The sequence below is a fragment of the Lepidochelys kempii genome, chromosome 14 (genome assembly GCF_965140265.1).
Source record: "Lepidochelys kempii isolate rLepKem1 chromosome 14, rLepKem1.hap2, whole genome shotgun sequence".
In the NCBI taxonomy this organism is placed as follows: Eukaryota; Metazoa; Chordata; order Testudines; family Cheloniidae; genus Lepidochelys; species Lepidochelys kempii.
This window is the reverse complement of record NC_133269.1, coordinates 13,319,751-13,340,823: the sequence shown is the minus strand read 5'-3', so window position 1 is coordinate 13,340,823 and position 21,073 is coordinate 13,319,751. Positions and strand designations below refer to the sequence as shown.

General features: G+C 43.9%; 1 protein-coding gene across 1 annotated transcript in view; it reads left to right on the top strand.

Moving 5' to 3' along the window:
* Positions 1-20,666: 20,666 nt before the first annotated feature.
* ABCC3 (ATP binding cassette subfamily C member 3) overlaps positions 20,667-21,073 on the top strand; it is a 76,652-nt gene continuing 76,245 nt past the window's right edge. The window contains exon 1 of the mRNA XM_073311345.1: positions 20,667-20,822. Within this exon, the coding sequence (XP_073167446.1) occupies positions 20,793-20,822 (30 nt within the window). The 5' untranslated portion in view covers positions 20,667-20,792. The remainder of the gene's footprint in view (positions 20,823-21,073) is intronic.

The window sequence follows — 21,073 nt, the reverse complement described above, 5'->3', positions numbered from 1 at the left end:
CTTAAACCTAGATTTTTCAAATTATTTAGGAATTGTTGCACTGCGACACCTAACTGATTTAAGAGCCTACATTTCATTTTAAAAGTGATTTAGGCACTTAGGAGCTAACTACTATCAACTGCCCAGGGGAATTTGGCTCCTAAGTGCCCAAACTGCTTTTAAAATTAGGTGTCGGCTCCTAAATCAGTTAGGCATTGCAATGCTGTGCATTTAAAAATCTGGGCCTGAAGCATGAGCTTAATTTTAAGCATGTATTTGTCTCATTTAAGTCGATAGGATTTAGGTGCTTAAAGATAAGCATATGCTCACATGCTTTCCTGAATAAGAATGCTTTGCAAAATCAGAGCCTAGCTGAAGGTCATTACCAAAAGGAGTAGGGAAACCTGCAGTACAACCACTATTTATCTTAAGTAAAACAGGGAAGTTTTTCAGTGCCACAACTGGGAGCTAATTTGTAAGGCCCTAGTTTCAATTTACTTCCAAGCTGGAAAGGCTTTAACCAGAAATTCTTTCCAATTGTGGTATGAGAAGAAATTAAGATAGAATTTTTACCAAATGTTTATAACATGTTCTTAATGTCAGTCATCTCCAAAATTCATGGGCTAAAGTCTGTGCTAACACCCCGTGCAAATCTCTGTTTGTAAAATCGAAGTCAGAGAGAGAACGCAGAATATAAAGCACTGCAGAATTTGGCCCAATAGACCTAATCCTGCTCTCAGCTACTCCAGTGTGAATCTGAAGTGAACTTCATTGAGCCTCAGTAGAGTCGACTTCAGATTGAGGCTCCTTAAAAGACAAATCCACACTTAATTTCAAGCATCGGGAGTAGTCCCAATTAAATTTATGAGACTACTAACATGCTTAAAGTCAAGCACATGCATAAGTCTTTACAGGACTTTGCAGATTTAGCCTTACACCAATGTAATTAAGAGAAGGATTTGAGGTACTTTAATTCAAGATGACTAGTTCTCTCATTCAGGAGATCAAAATCCTTTGAGCACCACTGATTTTTTTCAAACTCCTAGGAGACCTTGGTTCCAAGCCCTTTGGTGGGCTCAGAGATTCTCCCAGTGTTCCTTTTTGTATAGAGATTAGTGTCAAATAAATATAGACAAGGAAGATGCCCTAAATTTAATAGATCTATATGAAGATTTAAGTTACTTTTATTTTCATTTGAGGAAGTTTACTTTACTAAACAATCACCATAGATTTTGCAAATCTTGTACAAAACCCGGGGATTAGACAGCAGGAAGTAATCAGTTTATTTTAAAGATTAACATTCTCTACTGTTTCTTCCAAATAGATTATTTCTTGGCTAGAATGGTGGGCTTTTATTTTTTTATCCTTCTCGAGAGTCCTAATGGGTGCCCTCACATAAAGCATTCTCTCTCATAATCCAAGTCCGAATCCAAAACTAAACCCAATTAAAGCAATTGTTACAAACAAACCTTTCATTAGTGCTTCATCCTGATCCCATTTAAGGAAATAATAAAATTACAGTGCATTAAGCCTGAGAAATATTCTTAATCCCTTTTTTGGTTTTACACTCTTAATGAGCTTTAAACTTTCCTTTTGAGCATACCAAACAACCCAGCAAAATGGTTGGTCCACGAAAATTACTGTACCCAAATTTGCTAAATGACTAGCAATGTGTTTCTGTAGCTGGAGTGGAGCTGCATAATAAGAGGTCTACACAACACAGTACCTTCCTTGTGATATAACATGCAATATGTTAGCATGAAATCATGGTGCAAGAAGGTGAGGTAATGTCAATCCATGCTCACAGCTCCAACTGTAACAGGAAGCCTAACAACTGTTTAACTTAAAAACTGTTCCATTTTCAGTACTCGGGGTTTTGCCTACTGACAAGGGTTGTGTGAATAACAATAAAACAAAGTTTACATCATACATTCATGTTCAATAAAGACAAATCAGTAGAAACATACTGTACGAAGATGCATTCAGGAAAAAAATGCACGTAAAAGCATTTGTTTTCTAACTGATAAGAGTTTTTTTTCTAGCTGCCCTTTTGAAAAACAAATATATGTACTACAGAGTGTGCAATAATCTTAAAATAATTTTAAATACCTTTGGGGGGTTTTATAGAAGTTGACTTTTTTTAAATAAAAATCTACAAAATCCAGAGGAATTCTGTAGAATGGTTATGTTGATTGAATTTTTATATTTTTGTAGAAATCTGTAGAGAAATTGTTAAAAGTGTGCATAGCATCTTGGAAAGAGAAGCAGCTATGTCTAATATTTTCTTTTACTAAATTTGGGGCCAGACCTAGTGTATTCCAAGATTTATAACCTAGTTCCAAAGACCGCATAAAGGTAATGGTTAGAAGTGAGTAGCTAAGCTAAAGTTCTAGGATATTGCAGTGCTACACTGTTAAAGAACTGTACTGGTATAAACCATGTCCACCCTGAGAAATCAGCCAGCCCTGATGCTAATACACAGTAACATGGCGCTCCAGTTCATTCGAAGCACACCAGCACTTTAATATTGTGGATTTACTGTAAACAGATGGAAATAGAATATTCTGCCATTACCAGTCTTATGTATGAGAGGAAAAGAGATGGTGACCATGTCTGGAAAAATGTAAATTCCATAGTTGCAGCCGTTGCACATAACTATTCATAGACAGAGTACAGGTTATTTAAACTGTAGATAATTTGGAGGGGGGGACACACTGTTTTTGGCTTCTATAGATTGCACTCAACACAAGGTTTGGTGTAAGGCACAAAGAAATAAAAAAGATTTATTGTTGTAAATTAGGCTATGCCCTGGTCCCCCTTTTCTGCCCCCATGAATATAATAATCCATGTACACTATTACACGAGATGACTAGAGTAGGCACAGTACCATTGCAATGTCCGTAACAATCTAGCATATATGATAGAACTTTGTATTTAATACTTAATATATTGTTATACTGTATCAGGTATATAGACCAAAAACTCGGTCTTTGATCAGGGCAACAAAAGATGGTATTAAAGGGGAAAATTGGGTTAAAATGTTCTTTTTTAAAAAAAAAGAGTGTAAATCTTTACAAATGACAAAAAAAATGTCCTATTAAAAGCTTTTGAAAAGAAAAATGCGCACTTCACTTCTTTTGCTGTTGACGATGCTAATCTATTTATCGTTCAGGCTGCTCAGATCTTTGGTCTGCCCAAGTTCTAATTGTAAACATGACGGAGGGGACATTGTATAACTCAGCTGAAACAGACTGGCAGGGTTAAAGGATGGTTAGCAAATGTCAAGCCTTTGTGAAGTGACTGGCATTACACCAAAGATGAGTTTGGCCCAGCATGTTACCAGGTGTGTGTTGCTTTGCTATAAACAAGGTAGTCAGTTGTACGTTAGCAGTTGCATTATATGGGGACTGAATGCAGTTTGGCTAGCAGCTGTATAATAAAAAATCCGCAAGGAAAGGGAAAGGACTTTTTCTGGAGCTTTCTGGTAATAAGCACGTCAGTGAAGGCTGACAGTGGCACACAGGAGAAAGGGGCTAGGAGGGACGGAGTTGATCTGTGCCCTGAAATCTTCTTTTGCTGTTAAGAAGGAAGCTTTAGAATTCTCTCTGAGTTACTACTGCTGGTTTGGTACCTGAAGCATTCTCTGCTGCCCTGCAACTCATGCAGTCATTTACACCAGTGCACACTGAGTGCAATTGGGGTGTAAAGTGCTACCGGTCTGATTTTGTGGTAGCCTTTTGCACCCAGTGAAAATGACTGTACTAGTTGCAAAGCAATGGAGAATCAGCACTTATAGGTTAAACTGTTTTTTATGGGTCATCAGCAAGCAGGATTTGAACCCTGTACCTGTTCAGCACATATCTCCACCAATTTAGTGGCTAGGAGTAGTAGCTGCTTATCTTTTGAATACCATCTAGTGGAGAGGGTACACAGCAAACTTGATCACTGTGTTATACTTAGTCAAGCGTATTTCTTGTGTTTGATTTACTTGGCTGGCATCATCGAGGTAAGTGCACTCAAACCTAAAAGGGGGCCTGCTCCAGCTGAGTGTCTGCCCATCACAGGGTGTTTGGATCCAGGGCTTTGGTTCAGATTCATCTCCACACTAAAAATGATGATCAAACAGATAACAGCTGATTTTATAATATTCCTATAGGGTGAATGTCACCCTGTGTAAAGGACTGGGGCAAGGCTATGCACCCCCAGAGGCCCACTGAAGCCCTCACAATACAGCTTCGGCTGGGCTCCCTGGTGCATATGCCTTCTGCAGGCTGAGGGTTCAACACTGCAAGGTGCCATGATCCAGCAAAGCATTTAGACACAAGCCTAACATTACACATATGACAATCCCACTGACTTCAAATTAAGCATGTGCTTAAGTGCTCTGCTGGATCGGGATAAGAGTGCAGAGCTGCTGGCAGGATCAAGCTCTCTCCACACAGGGGCGGATTTATCCCTTCGGATATTTCGATTTGCAAAGGGATTTGAGGCAATGTGCGCCCAGACACTGGGGTTCAGAGACCATCCTCATGGGAAAACTGCTTTTGAACTGGGCAGGAAGTTGTTTTGTGAGCGCTTCCAGGAAAACCCTTCCAACTTTTTTTTTTTTGTTTTTGTTTGGGCCTTTTTTTTTGGAAGGCTCCCATCCAGACTGGTGGTTGAGGGAACGCTCCCTGTTTCTTTGTATCTTCCTGTCCCCCTTAGTATTTTGGTATCATTAGCTAAATAATTTGGATGCCACAACAAACTGGCTTGGTTTGCTAGGTCCAGGGGCTTCTGTGTTTTGAACACAACTTTTTCTCAGCTCAGTCAAAACAATGAAAGTGGGCTCAGCTAACTGTCATGTTTTTCCAACAGGAGGGATCCACTGCAAGGAGAATGACGTGCCTGATGCACTAAATCCTACCGGTGGTTTTATAATAATTATTGGCATACCATGTATTCTAATGATACAAGGCAAGAAAATATGATGCTGCTATTTAGTGGAGGGAAGCAAATGTTGCTTTTTTAAAAAAAAAAAAATCTTCACTGCAGTCTCTGCTGCTGTCATTCAGAAAACATGGTGAGGAAAAGGAATCTGAAAAACCGAAAGCATTCTGCTTTTCTTTATGACTGTAGCACTCCTGGAGGGTCCCACTGCGCTAGGCCCAGAGTGAGAAAGTCTTGGCCCAAACAGACAAGAGAGACAAAAGGTTGGAATAAAGCTGAGCAAAAAATTTTGGCCACGTTTTTTTTGTTCACTGAAAAATGCTGCTGTGCCGGGGTGTATACGCCACACTGGCTCTGAAAGAGTTAAGTGGAGCTGGAGCACTAAATTAGAACACCTGTCTAATTACTAAATTACTGTCACCTGGGGGTTGGCCCAGGCCCAGTTAAAGATGAGGCCTAGCAGGGTGGTTGCTGTGAAAAGAGGAAGTGGCATGGGGGGGGGAGAGACAAACCAATCTCTGCATCCTTCCTCTTGGTAGTGGAGAGACCAGGGGAGTCCAAGAAAAAACCTAGGTGAGTATTGGCGCTGGGATCCTTTCCTGAGTAGAGAAATGTGACAAGAAGTCAGCAGGGTTGCTACCAGGGTACAGCAAGCTCTGGCTGTGAGCTCTGATTAAGTGGCAGGATCTGGATCTGTGGGGAGAAATCCCTGGGAGGCATTCAGCTGGGGAACGTGGTAGGGATGAAAGCTCAAGCCTGAGGAGGGCCGTGGTGGTTTGCTCATATTTTCCATTGAGATTTACTAGGGGACTCCAGAAGGGAGCCCTGCGAGGCCCTGCCCTGAACAAAGGGTGAGCCTTGAGTGGCTTTGCACCCTAGAAAGAAGGCAAGGTCGTGAAGCCCCAAGCCAAGGCATGGAAGGACCATTGGTCCCAGAGGCTGGAGACCTGGCATAAGGTCTGCGAATTGCTTGCTGGAGAAAGCTTTGTTACCCCAGAAGGGGTGGGGGTTGGGGGGACTATAAGTGACCTAGCTGGAGGGCTGAGTCACAAAAAGAAGCAGACCACTGCAGGGCTGGAGCAGCTCCTCTGCAGGGGTGCTAGATGAAAAGAGTCGGCTGTGCCATGAGGGGGTGTCCCAGCGGTGAACCCACCCTTCTACAGGGACAACCAAAACGCTTACCAAGCAAGCGTGGATTTTGCTAAATTGTTTTGATCAGGGGAGGGGGGGAAAATTTCAGAAATGTTGAAATGAAGCATTTTCATTTTCCAGGCTAGAGACACAAGGGGCATCTACCAAACTGAGGGGGAAGAGGTGCTGCCTCCCCCTTCCTGTCCATTAGCCCATTGGGCAGGTCATTTACCTGGGGCAGGAACCTGAACTCACATTTTCCCCCTCACAAATGAGGGGACCTAACCACCAGGCTGTTAGGTATTCTGGGTAGGGCTCTCTCAGCCTCTCCTTTTGAAGCTGTTCCTCTTTGTACTAATACTGGCATTGTCACTGGGCCAGAGATAGACACGTTCTCTCACCAGGTGATTGGAGCACACAGCTGGAAGGAGTGAGAGTTGGGACAACTGGGAGGAGGGATAATGCTGCCACCTCCTCTGTTTGCTCCCTTGGGGAGCTAGCTCTTTTTCCATATTTCCTTTGCTTTTATTTTTATAAAGGTTTTTTTAATCAAATCAGTTTTTTCCAGAATTTTCATTTCATCAAATAATCAGTGTTGTGTTGACCTGAAACCAATTTTTAACCCAAAAATCAATTTTTCACACTGCTGTAGGAGAAACAGGTACAGAGGTGAAGTGGTTTGCCCCAGGACAGTAGAAGTGCTGGGGCTAGAATGTGGGTCTCCTGCATCCCTGTCTCGTGTGCTATGTTCCTGACTACAGTCCTCTACTAGTGGGTAAACTCCTAAAATCAACATAAATAATCCTGATTTTGGAATAAGACTGTAGGAAACTTTTGCTGCCACCTAGAGGATTTGGTGGTATCTTTTACAAGCTCCTTCTGATGTATGGGAATAAAAGGTTGTGTGAACTGACTCGTGTTCTTGCTGACTGGGTACAAAAAAAATCATCTTTGAAAGAAAGATTCTGGCTGATGCTCAGTCAGTTATGGAGTGACTTTTAGTTCATAAGACTTTTAGTTCAGCGTCCCAGAGGCAGCACTATAATGATGCAAAGGGCTTCACTTACATAGTCTCTCTTTTTAAACAAGTTGAATGTTAGAAACAAGTCCCGTGGACTCCTCCAATGGGAAAACCTATAGAAAAAGGGGAGATTTATTTGACCGTGGGCATGATGTATGCTGGCCCATGGAACAGGCTGCTGGGCCAGCCCACAGACTTTGTCAATCCTCTCCGGATCTGCGCAAAGCCAGGAGGACATCCAAGCAGCTGCCCTAAGCACCTGTACCAGTTCTGGGCTTCTGGCAGCTCCTTTCTCCCAGCAGCACGGCTCCAGTGCTACGGCTTCTGCAGAAGGCAGCTGTCCCAAGGACCTTCAAGAGGTCTCCCCAGCCTTGGTGGTGTGAAGTCTCTCTCACACACACACACACACACACACACACAGATAATACGCAAGGGTGGTGAAGAAACAATGTGCATGCGCGCACACACCTATTTGACTTGCCTTTGCCCCACCAAGAACTCCAGATACCTAGAGCAGTCTTCCCGTGGGGAGAGGGGGACGGGAATACCCTCTACAACCATGGAGGTGTCTGACCCTTCATTGCACTGACTGATGCCTGCAGAGCCAGCAGTCACCCAGCCATACACACCTACCTTGATTTCAAAGCCATTGCAGTACACTTATTTGAATGTGTGAAATGTACATACAAAAACAGTGAAATTAAACATACATGGTTGATTATAAAGATGAGCAAAAGGTTTAAACCTGGCCTCCTGTCCCGATTTTAAACTCTGCTAACTGTAGCCTGCATCTCTGAAATGGCATTCTTCGCTTCCTGCCCTATGCTGATGTATACAGTGTTGTTGTGTACTGTCAAATTGCTGTTGCATTCCTTCCCAGAAGTGGCTGTATTTCACTGCTAAGTGAGGTGATCCCCCCTCTCTTACTGACTCCCAAAGTTGTTCTGAGTCTTAATTAATTTAGTGCTTTGAGATCCTCCGGTGCTAACAAATTGGTTTTATAATTAAAGTAAATAGAATCTCATAAGCAAGCCAGGGTTAATTTGAACAGTCCCTGTCAACCTCCCTCTGCTTCTGAAATTTTCTCTGCGATATGCTGATATCAGGTTAATCTACATACTTAGTTTTGATTACTTTGTTCTTTGTCTACCCTTTGTCACTTATTTAATGACTGAATGCATCACTTTTCTCAAAATGGCTGGGAAAATTAATTGGCAATTTTCTTTAATTCTCAGCTCACCCAAACATTTGGGTTGGTAGAAAGAAGCAAATGAGTGCACTGGGTTAATTGGATACTGGATATAATTAACTAATGCAATGTTTCATTGATGTGAGTAACTATTTTCAGGGTTACTGATTTTAAAGCTCTTCTGAGTTTCCAGCATTGACTGAAAGGAGCTTTAGGTTGCAGAGTTTCCTCTGATCTAGTCATTCTACATGAAGAGACAGCTCATGCTCCAATTTCAGTGGAAACAAACCAAAGACATTATTTCAGGTCATGTTTGACTAGGTGATGAAACCAGTCCAGACTCTCTCTCTGGTACTTACATGGTCCCCATAACCATTATAACTGTGCACCTCACATGCTTGAATTTATTTATCCTCACAACACCCTTATGCAATAGAACATGGCTATTATCCCCATTTTACAGTAGGGAAACTGAGGCACAAGGCGGCTAAAGCCTCCTTTCTCCTCCCCCACCCACCAGCCTGCTGCAGGCTAACTGTCCATGGGGATCCTGCTGAAGCGCACGAACACTTCATTAGTGTGCTTTGATCTACGTCACTTTGAAGTGGGAGTAGATTAAAGCAAACTAACAAACTGTTTGTGCGCTTCAGCAGGATCCACGTGGACAGTTAGTGCGTGGCAGGTTAGATTCACACTCCGGCTTGCTGTGAACTAAATGTTTGTGTAGGCAAGCCCTTAATGACTTGCCCAAGGTCACACAGGAAGTCTGTGGCAGAGGAGGGACTTGAACCCAGGTCCAGGCCAATGCCCTAACCCCTGGAGCATCCTTCCCCTCACGGGCCTTCCTATTTGCTGCCTCTGTTACAAAACAGTTGATCTTGCTTCATTTTACTGCTGTAAAATCGCTGGGCTTTTTGATGGCGGTTTCTTGCTCAAAATGAAGCATTCCTGCTTCAGAAAGTAAAACCTGCTAATTATAACTTAGTGAGTGTGCAGATGTGTTTAGGCAGACCAGAGCTGGGCTGTATGGAATATGATTTAACAAAGTGTCTGATATATCAGTCAAACTCTATATTAAGAATACATTTATAAATGGGTTATAGAAGGTTAACTGTTTGCTTATAACCATGGCTTATGGCCATCTCTAACACCTTCTTTTGGTGTTGCTTGTAACCATGTGTACACATACTGCTCATTACCATGCTTATCACATCTATTAATCACTTATTAGCCTTATATAAGCTATTTATAAATAGACCCTTGATATCCAGTGTGACTGTATGTTTTAGACCGCGATTCTGCAACGAGATGACATAGAACTTCACTGAAGTCAGAGGGGTCGCCCCACAGCAAGGTAATGTGCGCTGAGAGCTGCTGACTGTACAAGGACTAACTTGTATTTTATTTATAAATTGGGCGATGAAGGGCTTTTTTAATACTCAAACTTTTCAAATGTATCCGTTTTGTCTTAACACTTCAGCTTTAAAGCAACAGTCAAATATTTGGGGATAATTATAAGAAATTATAAACTAACCTCGAATCTTTCAAGGTAACCATAAAACCTTAATGTATAAACTGCAACTTTCTCCCTCAATGGTCCCCTTTAATCCTTTTCCTCTAACCACCTAACTCACACATTAGGGGACATATTTGCTTCGCTTACATTGAAGTCAGTGGATTTCATGTGATTTCCCTCCTCTGTTAAGTGCTTTGAGATCTGTGTATGAAAACTGCTATATAAGAGCTAGATATCATTTATTATTATTACTCACGATGTAGGGCCTCATCCAAAGAGCATTACAGTCACTGGGAATCTTTCCATGGACTTTAATGGCCTTTGGATCTAATCCTTAAAGCAGCATAAATTAGAACAGAATTTGATACTAAGCCTAACTGATAACACTATATATGGGCTTGAACGTCCTCTCACTCAAAATATTTTAAGAGTGACTCCACTGTCTTCAATAGAGTTACCCAGGTTCACAGCACGTTGAGAGCAAAATCAGGCCCTCCATCTTCAATATCAGTTCCCCCACACACACACACACACCGTTAATTCCAGTTAAGCCACGGGAGCAGAACCCAGCTCGGAACCTGACACACTTTACAATTAAATGCACCATTGTTTTATTTCTGTGATGTTAGACTAGGGTTCATTCCCGGGTTGTGGAGGTAGGTAGGCAGGCATTGCCAGACTGGATCAGACCCATATCCTATATCTGACAGTGGCCTGTACCTGATGGTTTCAGAGGAAGGTTGTAAGAACCCCACAATAGGCAGATGGGAAATACACCTCCCACACACACACTGTCGTCCTGATTGCTGGTAAAGATTTGCTTAAGTCCTGAAGCGTGAGATTTAATGTCCCTTCCAAAATGTCTATCATTAATTATGACTCTGGATACTCTTGTTTATATAAATATTCATTCCTTTCTGAATCTTGCTAATTTCTTGGCCTCAGTGATGTCCTGTGGCAATGAGTTCCACAGTTTATGTGACAAAGTGTTTTATCAGTTTTGAATTTGCCACCTATAACTGTATCTGCTCGTTTTTGTGTGTGAGATGTACTAAGTGTCACCGCATCTTACTGGAACATGTTATATGACTAGCCTCAATTACTTGTCCTCCTTAGCTATAGGAGGAATGTTTTTTTCCCCCCTAGGATCTGCTTAATACTTTACATACAAATGTCTTTAAAAAATCTTTTGTGCATAAACATAACGCTTATACTTTACCCTAGCACAGTTTACCTTAGCACTACTTACCTGATCTTAAACACTAACACAAACCCTACCCCAAAGCCCTAATACTAACTCAAAACCCTAAACACAACCCTCAATAATTACCTTAAACGTTAACCCTGCACTGCAAGACTAGGTTACAGGAATAAAATGCAGTGGTGGGGCTCGGGGACTGGTGCTAGGACTCCTGGGTTCTATTTCCACTTCTGCTGCTGACTCACTGTGATGTTGGATTAATCATTTAACTGTGCTGTGTTTCAGTTTACCAAGGTGTATAAGAAGAATAATGATTTGTACCTCGCAGGTGTTACATGGCTTGACGATGCTTTGAGATCCTCGGAGAAGGGAGCTAGAGCAGTGTTCTTTATAGATTAAAAAAGACAAATGGACAAATTTGCTCATGTTCAGCTTATGTGCTGGTCACTAGATGGCAATGCTACTTAGAGTATTTTAGAGGGAGCTGCTTAGAGTACAGCATTTTAGCTGAAATTTTTGAGTTGAACTTTAAATTTATTGGAGGAGTTGCTTTTATTTATTCAATTTTTTCCTCATTTAAAGACATGAACTTACTGGTGTTCTGGTATTTCAGTCACTGGAATTGAAGGTTATTTCTACATTGGGTAAAACATTTTACATTCTTTGCATGTGTTTGCAGGATAATATATTTAATGTACCCTGACATTTTGTATTATTGCTTGAGTCAGTGGATGCTGTAACTGGCAAGGGTTCAAAGGTCTTGAATGGACTGTCTTTCTCTAACTATAGAGACAAGGTGGATGAGGTAATATCTCTTATGGGACCAACTTCTGGGGAGAGAGACAAGCTTAATGGAGCTCAAAAGCTTGTCTCTCTCACCAACAGAAGTTGGTCTAATAAAAGATATATTAGCTCACCCACTATTACCTCACCCAACTTTGAGTAGCAGCCATGTTAGTCTGTATTCGCAAAAAGAAAAGGAGGACTTGTGGCACCTTAGAGACTAACAAATTTATTTGAGTATAAGCTTTCGTGAGCTACAGCTCACTTCATCGGATGCATCTGATGAAGTGAGCTGTAGCTCACGAAAGCTTATGCTCAAATAAATTTGTTAGTCTCTAAGGTGCCACAAGTCCTCCTTTTCTTCTCACCCAGCTTGTCTCTCTCATATCCTTGGGACCAACACAGCTAGAACACTGCATTCAATAATGGAAGATTTCTCTAACTATCTAATACATTAAATACTGTACAGAAATCCTCCAGAGATCCAGCAGGAGAATGAAAAGGATGGCCAAACCATTTAATTACTACTTGTGTTTTCAGTTCCTTTATACACGTACAACAATTCCAGTCATTCATAAGCTACCAGAAAGGAGTTAATATAACAGAGTCACTAACTCAGTGATATGAAATGATAAAGGATACTTGCAATGAATTGGCTAGAGAGTGAGAGAACATGCTGCTGCTGCTGCCCCCTACTGGGTGGAAGCAGAACTGCTTATCTGTGAGTCATAGTCTCAATACAACTAAGGGAGATTGTCCATTAACTCAAGGGGCAGGGAACTCTGCACTTGGAGCAGGATTCCTGCTGCTGTCATGGAATTCCAGCTAGCTGTTTTGTGATGACCATAAAAGGTTAAGTAGCCATGGATCTGTTACAGCCCATTAGAGAGGGAAGGTAATTTGTTGGGTAGCTGGTCAGGGAATAGGGAACAAATGTACCAGGAGGTCAATATGGCAGGTGGGCTGAGCATAGGGGGTTTGGGTCTTTGATATTCAGTACACTCTAGTGATATATCCTATTTCTCTGCAGTTGTTCGTGCATGCAGCTAAGCTCCCTTCACAGATATACCTCTTATGAGCAGAGGTATGTTACACCTGCCAGGGGTTTAATTAACCTCTTAAGACACTGACCAGCATGTTCACAGAATTAATCTATTGAGTGACAGTGAAATGTTACAAGCATTTGGGAGTTTGTGCCGCTGGTCTTGGCTCTGCTGGCAGCTGGTGCTGCTGCAGTGGCTTCCGCAGGACACACTGGCCAGCCCTCAGCCATGGCTAGATCATTTTTATTACTTATCCTGTTTGTCACTTTCAATATGAAATGTAGCAGCAAACACACATTATGGGAAATCACTGCTATATGCAGCGTGGTAGAGGATTCATATTTATAAAGTCAGGGGGCCTGATTCTCTCTTGCTTTGTGTCACCTTGATGCAGATCTGGGATAGAAACAGCCCCCGGGGACACCTCCCTCAAAAGGGGGTTCCCTAGCCAGCACCGAGCTACCAGGGTTACCCGCCCTCTCCTGGTGTAGTGAGCATTCTAGAACCTGAGAGAGTGGAGCTGAAGCACACTGTCTCCTCCCCCCTCCCCTCCCCACCTCCCATTTCCTTTCCAGTGAGTTGGTACCAAGGGGAGCAACTTGGTAACAGCCCCTGCGTCTCCTCTCTTACCTGTGGTGAGAGGAAGTCCTTACTTTCTGCTCCCACTATGCGTAGCCATATGGCCGCAGCTGGAGGACTGTGTCCAGTTTTGGACATCACACTTTAAGATGTGGACAAGTTGAACAGAGTCCAGAGGAGAGCAACAAATATGATTGAGGGAGGACCCGGGAGGAAAGGTTGACAGAATTGGGCATGTTTAGAAAAGAGAAGGCTGGCGGCAGGGGGGGTACCTGACAAGTCTTCAAATAAGTAAAAGGTCTGTTATAATGAGGATGGTGATCAATTGTTCTCCAAGTCCACCAAGGACAGGACAAGGAGTAATTGGCTTAGTTTGCAGCAAGGGAGATTTAAGTTAGAAAGTTTTTCCTAATATCCAACTATATGGATAGTAAAGCTCTGGAATAGGCTACCTAGGGGTGTTGTGGAATTCCTGTCACTGGATATTTTTAAGAACAGGTTAGACAAACATCAGTCAGGGATAGTCTAGGCATAGTCCATCGCTCACAATGAGGCAGACTTGAGTATGTGACCTCTTGAGGTCCCTGTCCAGCCCTACATGTCTATGATTCTGTGACAGATATGTCAATTTCCTGCAATATCCTTGAAAGCCCTTAGGTATGAAATGTATGTATTATGGAGGGTCAGGATTGTGTGTAACTTCTTTATGGAGGAGCTGTGACAAATATTGCAACCCCATGCAGTATCTTTGGGGTCCCTTGGTTTTAAATTAATGGTTTATGCAGGGTTGTGCTCTACTCCAGGGGTTCTCAACCTTCTTCTTTCTGAAGCCCCCCAGACATGCTATAAAAACTTCATGGCCCACTTGTGCCACATAGTTTTCTGCATATAAAAGCCTTGGCTGGCATTAAGGGGTAGCAAGCAGGACAATTGCCTGGGGCCCCACGCCACAAGGGGCACTGCAAAGCTAAGTTGCTCAGGCTTCTGCTTCAGCCCCAGGTGGCAGGGCTCAGAGCCCAGGGCTTTGGCTTTCTGCCCTGCGCGCCAGCAAGTCTAACGCTGGTCCCGCTTAGCGGACCCCCTGAAACCTGCTCGTGGCTTCCCAGGGGGCTTGGACCCCTGGTTGAGAACCAATGCTCTATTCCATGACAGAGGGCTACCACAGCTCTTGCAAGGATTAAAAACAGTGGGTAGCGATTACAGAAAATTCACCAGGCTGTAATCTTCCCCTTCCCACCCCAAGAGGTATCACCTCTTGGGGAGATCACATATATTTGTTCAAATCAGATTCTCCAGAGACCAGCAGACAGAGAAAGGACTCCTGGATAAATAGCATGAGTCTAAACTGACTCAGGGCCTTTCTTCTGATTCAGCAAACAGGCACGACTTTCTGTCAGGACTTTCCTGAGAAGGGTTGGAAGGACTTTGGCCTCCCAAGGCCCCATAAGACTGATGGGCGATAGCACATGTCTAGGAACTTTTATTGTTTTATGTTTTCTCTATAATGCTTTCACCTTAAGAATAAATGTGCTTGCTTACAAAGAGCTGTGTGGTAACTTGTAACTGCTGGCAATCATAGCTGTTCATAGCCTTCAAAGAGAAAGCAATGTGCAGATGCTGGCCTGTCCAGCTTGTTGGGATTGTCACAGTGTAGGCAGGGATGTGAGCAGACTGGAAAAGCCCCAATCAGGAAGGAGAGAGATGCAGATCTCTATCTAAGAGAGGAGACAGCTGAGGAGCCAGAACCCTAAATTTGTGCCCTTGGTGGACAATGGAGGAGTAATACAGGTGCATTTGCCCTTGAATTGTGGCACGAAATAACCCTACATGATTGGCCCAAGGTCCAACAGCAAGTCAAGGGCAGAGGTTTGAGTAAAACCCCAGTTTCCTGATCTCTCACTCAGTTTGGTGCCCCATCTGTTGTAACTTGCCCCTTCCAAACTGCCTGACGTGTCTTACAAAAGAGAGCGCTTAAAATAAACCAGCTACTTCAAAAGGAACTCCTGCTAACTGTAGCACTAACAAAATGATAACAGCAAACCATTGCCCTGGAATTATTTACAACTAACTAACGCAACTCAATTAACAGCCGTAGTGTAAGTGACATCCCAAAAACCAACAAGAAAGAATTATTCAGAAATATTCCAAACATCAAAACACAATGTTGCATTAATTCATAATGACTAGCTGAGGAACAGATACAGCCAAAGAAATGCTGAGACAAATTGGGAGTGGAGTAGAGAAGAATACATGTCTTAGTACTAAAAATTGGTCATGTGTGTGGATGGTCATAAGTCTGCTAGGATTCTAAAATGGACTTAATTCAGGAAAAATAATTTCCCTTGCCTACTGGCACCCAATAGAGTTTGGGGTAGGGGGAAATGGAGACAATTATGATTGCTGTCATTAACTAGAAAGTAACAACATGAAGAAAGTTGCATGTTGTGGGAATGTCAAAATTCAGATCTGGATTCCAATGTTGAACATGGTAAACTTCAGACATGGAGTTTTGATCAGCCCATTGTAAGACACAAATAGGGGTCACCTGCCAAATGTGGATCTGAGTGCACCCCACTGCATGCTCATGGAATTTATGGGTCTTAAGGTACAGGGATCTGGGTTGGGCCCTTCTGTACCCAAAATATTAAGGGAAATTCTGGGAATCAGTTACTGACTGTATTGCAAATAAGTAAAGCTCTTCTTATGAGTATGAAAACACTGAACATAAAACAAGAGAAAAATCAATTAAAGAAATTACTAGAAAAACTGTACATTTTAAGCTTTGAGATAAGTTGAACCCTTAGACTCTGTAATATGCTTCTTGCAATATTCTGCTACTAGTGTTGTATAAAATGTAAGAAGAATTGTTGACCGGCTATGCTTTATATATAGGCCAAAGTAAGGAGGGTCCCGTACCCACCAGTATTCAGTTGAAGCAAAACAGGGTGAGAGTACAGGCTATTGCTGTAAATGTTATATCAATGTTTATTTGTTTTGTGGTAGCCCCTATAGAGGCTTTCGGTACTGTATGGAGCTGCACTGAAAAGACAGTCAGAACCTCCCATTTGGTCCATCTTTCCTCTCCTGGAGTTAATATAAAGTAGGCACTAAGGGAGAAATCCAGAGCCTCTCAAAGTCAATGAGAGTTTTGCCATTGACCACAATGGAGCCAAGATTCCACACTTAGTCTTCCTGTTTCCCCAAATTACTATATTCTTGTGCTGAGCCACATTTCTCCAGTAACTATTTGTTTTTACATCAAAGAACAATGCAGCCACTAAAATTCTGATATCTAGAGCTGGCAAACACTAAAACTATAGGTCCCAGAGATGGGCAGAAGCAGAGCTAATTTATCCCCACCACCTGTATTTTCCAGTGTGTCCTGTCTTCAGGGGCCTTAGTCTCTGCTGCCTGGCACCCCATGTGCTCATTTACACCTGTACAAACTAGAACTAAACCGCTACCTGCAAAGTACATGAAGAATTCTAGTGTGGTAACATTTTATTCCCCTGGTGCACAGGTTTAAATGCCAGCAGAAGGGGCAGCACAGGGGTCTGGGCCATGTATATCTAGTTTTAAGATTGTAAACTCTTTGGAGCCGGGGCTGTCTCTGTTTTTGTGCCTTATGAAGCATATTACCAGCAAATACAAACTCTTACATTCCCCGTGAAGGGCCTTTAAGTACTAATGTTGAACCTGAATACCTAAAGAATGAGAAAGCAATTAAAGCAACTTTCACAGCTAGACAAAAGAAAACCCCGCCACTAGGCTAGCTGCCAGGGATCCCAGCACTCAGAGGCAATAGAACGCCAAGACAAAGCCTGTATCTTGCAATGAATGCAATCTAAATGCAGCCAAGTTGGGGTCAGTCCTATTTCCAACAGGAACACATTCCAGAGGCAAGGCATTGCAACTGGGTAGGCCTGGCCTTCCACACCCACCTGTTTCGCCTGTGCTCCTGCAGGCACAGTGGGTCGGAGTTCAGAGCAGCCTCTTAGGTGAGGGGGATGCAGGCCATGTTCCTGAACTAGTAGACAGGTCTACTGAGACCCACTGGCTGGAAGCTGAAGCTAGACAAATTCAGACTGGAAATAATTTTTCACAGTGAGGGTAATTGATCATTGGAATGACTTATCAAGTGTTGTGGTGGATTCTCCATTATTGGCCATTTTTAAATCAAGACGGGCTGTCTTTCTAAAACCTCTGCTCTTGTTCAAACAGGACTTATTGTAGGGAAGTCCCATGACCTGTGTTATACTGGAGGTTAGACTAGATGAGCACAGTGGTCCCTTGGGGCCTTTGAATCTATGAATCGCTGTGATTGTGTGTGCTCTGTTGACTTATATGACCGAGGAAAGCTTCAGCAGGATAATTAACTCTTCCCAGGTTACACAGCCCTTGACTGGAGAAATAGGAATGGAGGAAATGTAATACACCATAGTGACTATAAAGTTTGCTCATTGAATATGGGCTGAGAAGGCTTGGTGAAGGACAGAGAGTTCTGCCTGCTATCCCGGGCATGTGCGGATCATACCAAGGACTTCCCCAACACTCGGAATTATCCAAGAGGTGCTGTCCCAAGTCCTGATGCCTAGAAAGTTCATAGGTGGTCTCTATTTGGATGACCCTTCTTTAAAATGATTTGCTTTGGGAGTAAGCCCTGCTTCTCTGCTGGAAACACATTCTGCTATCTATGCCTCCAGATCAAATCAGAGGCACATCCAGGGGTTGGAGAAGCTTGCACTGCTGCTGCCCAAATTGTACCTGGTTCTGTGGGTAAATAAAAAATCTTGAGTCTCCTCCTAGGGCAGCAGCCTGGTACCTTTCACCATCATTTGCATACAGTACCTCTAAACCAACTTGGACTCGCTTTTGCTTGACTGTCACAGGGCATGCACTGTATTTTATCTCAGCATGCCTCTTCTTATGCTAACATGGAACACCTGTCCTGCGGGTAATAAGTGAAAAGCACCTTTGTCTTGCAGCAGCTGTGGGGAACAGGATGCAAATTAATTAACTCAACTCCAACCTCACTTCTCCCTGCAAAAAAATTGACAGAGTACGCCGGGGTCGTCCACGGGTATGTCAACTCCTCTAGATAGTTGTCTAGTTTTACAACAAGCTGCATACAAAGCACTAGCGAAGTCAGTACAAATTAAAATTTCATACTATGACTTGTTTATATTGCTCTATATACTATACACTGAAATGGAAGTACAATATTTATATTTCAATTGATTTCCTTTATAATTAGATGGTAAAAAATGAGATAGTCAGCAATTTTTCAGGAAGTGTGCTGTGTCCCTTTTGTATTGTTATGTCTGATTTTGTAAGCAAGCATTTTTTAAGTGAGGTGAAACTTGGGATACGCAAGACAAATCAGACCCTTGCAAGCAGTACAGTGGTCTGGGAAGGTTGAGTGATATTGCTGTATCATCTGGTGCAATAGCACCAGCTGGCCAAACAGTGTGTCCTGGAAAGCAAATAATGCTGTAGGAGTGAACCTGTTCAAATGGAAGGTAAACAAGGCTTGTGTGGTTGTGTTGCTAACGTTGTTTTCACTATACTACACCAAAAGGTGCCTTGATTAGGCATGTATTGTATTAAATGGCAGCCTTAGAAAGATGTCAGCACTAATGGTCTTTGCAAACAAGACTATATGAGAAGAAAATAGAGAGAAGGGGAGGCGTGGATGAATAAGAGACATGGTTCTGACTTACTCAACTTACTTAGATACTTGGATATGTGGCCAGGTTTAGTGCAGCTTAGAGAATTTCCTGAAATTAGGTTTCAGGGATCCCAGAGAGTGAACAAAATCTCATCCCCATATGGAACTGTCCTCCACCATATACTCAAGAACTTGATATTCCTGGGAGACCATCTCTCTTCTTTGAGTTGCCATGCACAGCTCTACATTTTGTCATGGAGTTTATGGTGTGGAAGGGGACTAGTCAGACAAGAACTCAGATATCCCTTCTCTTCTGAGTACATATTAAAGAGGCCATAATGCTTTGGTTAGAGTAGGGAGTTGCCCTGTTTTTGCATGCATAGAGTCTGGGATGAAAGGCTGTATAAGAAGTCAAGGCACGGCCAAGAGGCCAGAAGCAGCACAGCTAGTAGCTGCTGCTATAATTATTTCCAGTTTTTTACTTACCTAATTACATAAAAAGCATCTGAGATTCAAATTCCGCCTTGGTCTTGCTAATAGTATGGTAATTTTCCCCCACATTAATCCCTCCAAGAGGTAGGTAGGTAGGGGTGGGTGGATGGATGGGTGGGTATGTGTTGTGTTCAGTGCCAGAGACAGCAATATAGTGCTCTGTTTCCAAAAGCAGCAAAGAGTCCCGGGGCCCCTTATAGACTAACAGACATATTGGAGCACAAGCTTTCGTGGGTGAATAAGGGACTCTTTGCCGCTTTTACAGATCCAGACTAACACGGCTACCCCTCTGATACCTGTTTCCAAAAGGCACCTACTGAGTTTCCAGGGTCCAGGGCTGGGGGAATGCAAGCCCACCCCTATCTAAAGGCCCCTCCCCCAGCCTAAAGCAAGGAGCCACTGGACGCAGGACTCAAGTCTGTTGCCAAAGGAGGCAGGGGAGCGCAAAGCTGGCCCTGGGGCCTACTGGTAGGAGGAGTGGGGAAAGTGCTTTAATTAGGGCTGTGGCCTTCTGAAGGGGGTTACTTGCCTAACTTGCTCTGAAAATAGTTAAGCACCCATCATACCGCCTAGAATTTAGAAGTCGGGTCAGTCCTTACTCATAAGCCTTGCGTACGCTAGGAAAACGATCCCTTGCTGATAAAGGGGTGTCCGCAACAGAAGCCGCTGAACTGGTGCTGGCCACTTTACCCGAAAGGGCAGAAGAGAACAAAACTCTGTTCAGCACCATTTCCGCCACCCTGGTTAAACCCAGGTAACCGATCCAAAAGAAGTACTCGTGGCACCTTAGAGACTAACCAATTTATTTGAGCATCAGCTTTCGTGAGCTACAGCTCACTTCATTGAATGCATCCGATGAAGTGGGCTGTAGCTCAGGAAAGCTCATGCTCAAATGAATTGGTTCGTCTCTAAGGTGCCACCAGTCCTCCCTTTCTTGTTGCGACTACAGACTAACACGGCTGCTACTCTGAACCCCGTAACCGAGTCAGCCGCTCCTGAATGAGGGACTCCCCGGCTTTGGAACCTTCCCCGGGCCGCGGGGGCCAGCCCAAGCCGGCTAGGGCCCCCCCCCCCGCGGCGGCCACCCAGGCGAACGGCCCGGCTCCCCGCCCCCACTTCCCTGCCGTGCGAGCCGAGCGCCCGCCCCAGCGTGGCGGAAGAGGGCCGGGCTGCGCTGCGCTCACCGCCCGGCTGCTGGGGAAGGAGCCGCCTCTCCGAGCGCTGCCCGGTCTGTCCCTGCCGCTCGGCTCGGCCCCGCACCATGGAGGCGTTTTGCGGCTCCCGCTTTTGGGTAAGCGGCGGCGCCCCGCGGGCCGGGGCATCCCCCGGCGGGAGCAGCGCCCGGGTCCCGTCCCCGCCAGCAAGGGGTAGGGGCGCTGCCGTCCCAGGCGAGCTGCCCCGGAGACAGAGCCCCCCCCGCCGGCTCATCGGCCCCCTCCCAGCCGGTCAAGGGGGACGCACTGATGGGCGGCGCTCAAGGGGGATGAACCCCCTGCTAGGGCGCTCGGGGTGGGGGGCGAGCCCCACCGCTTGGGGGTTTGG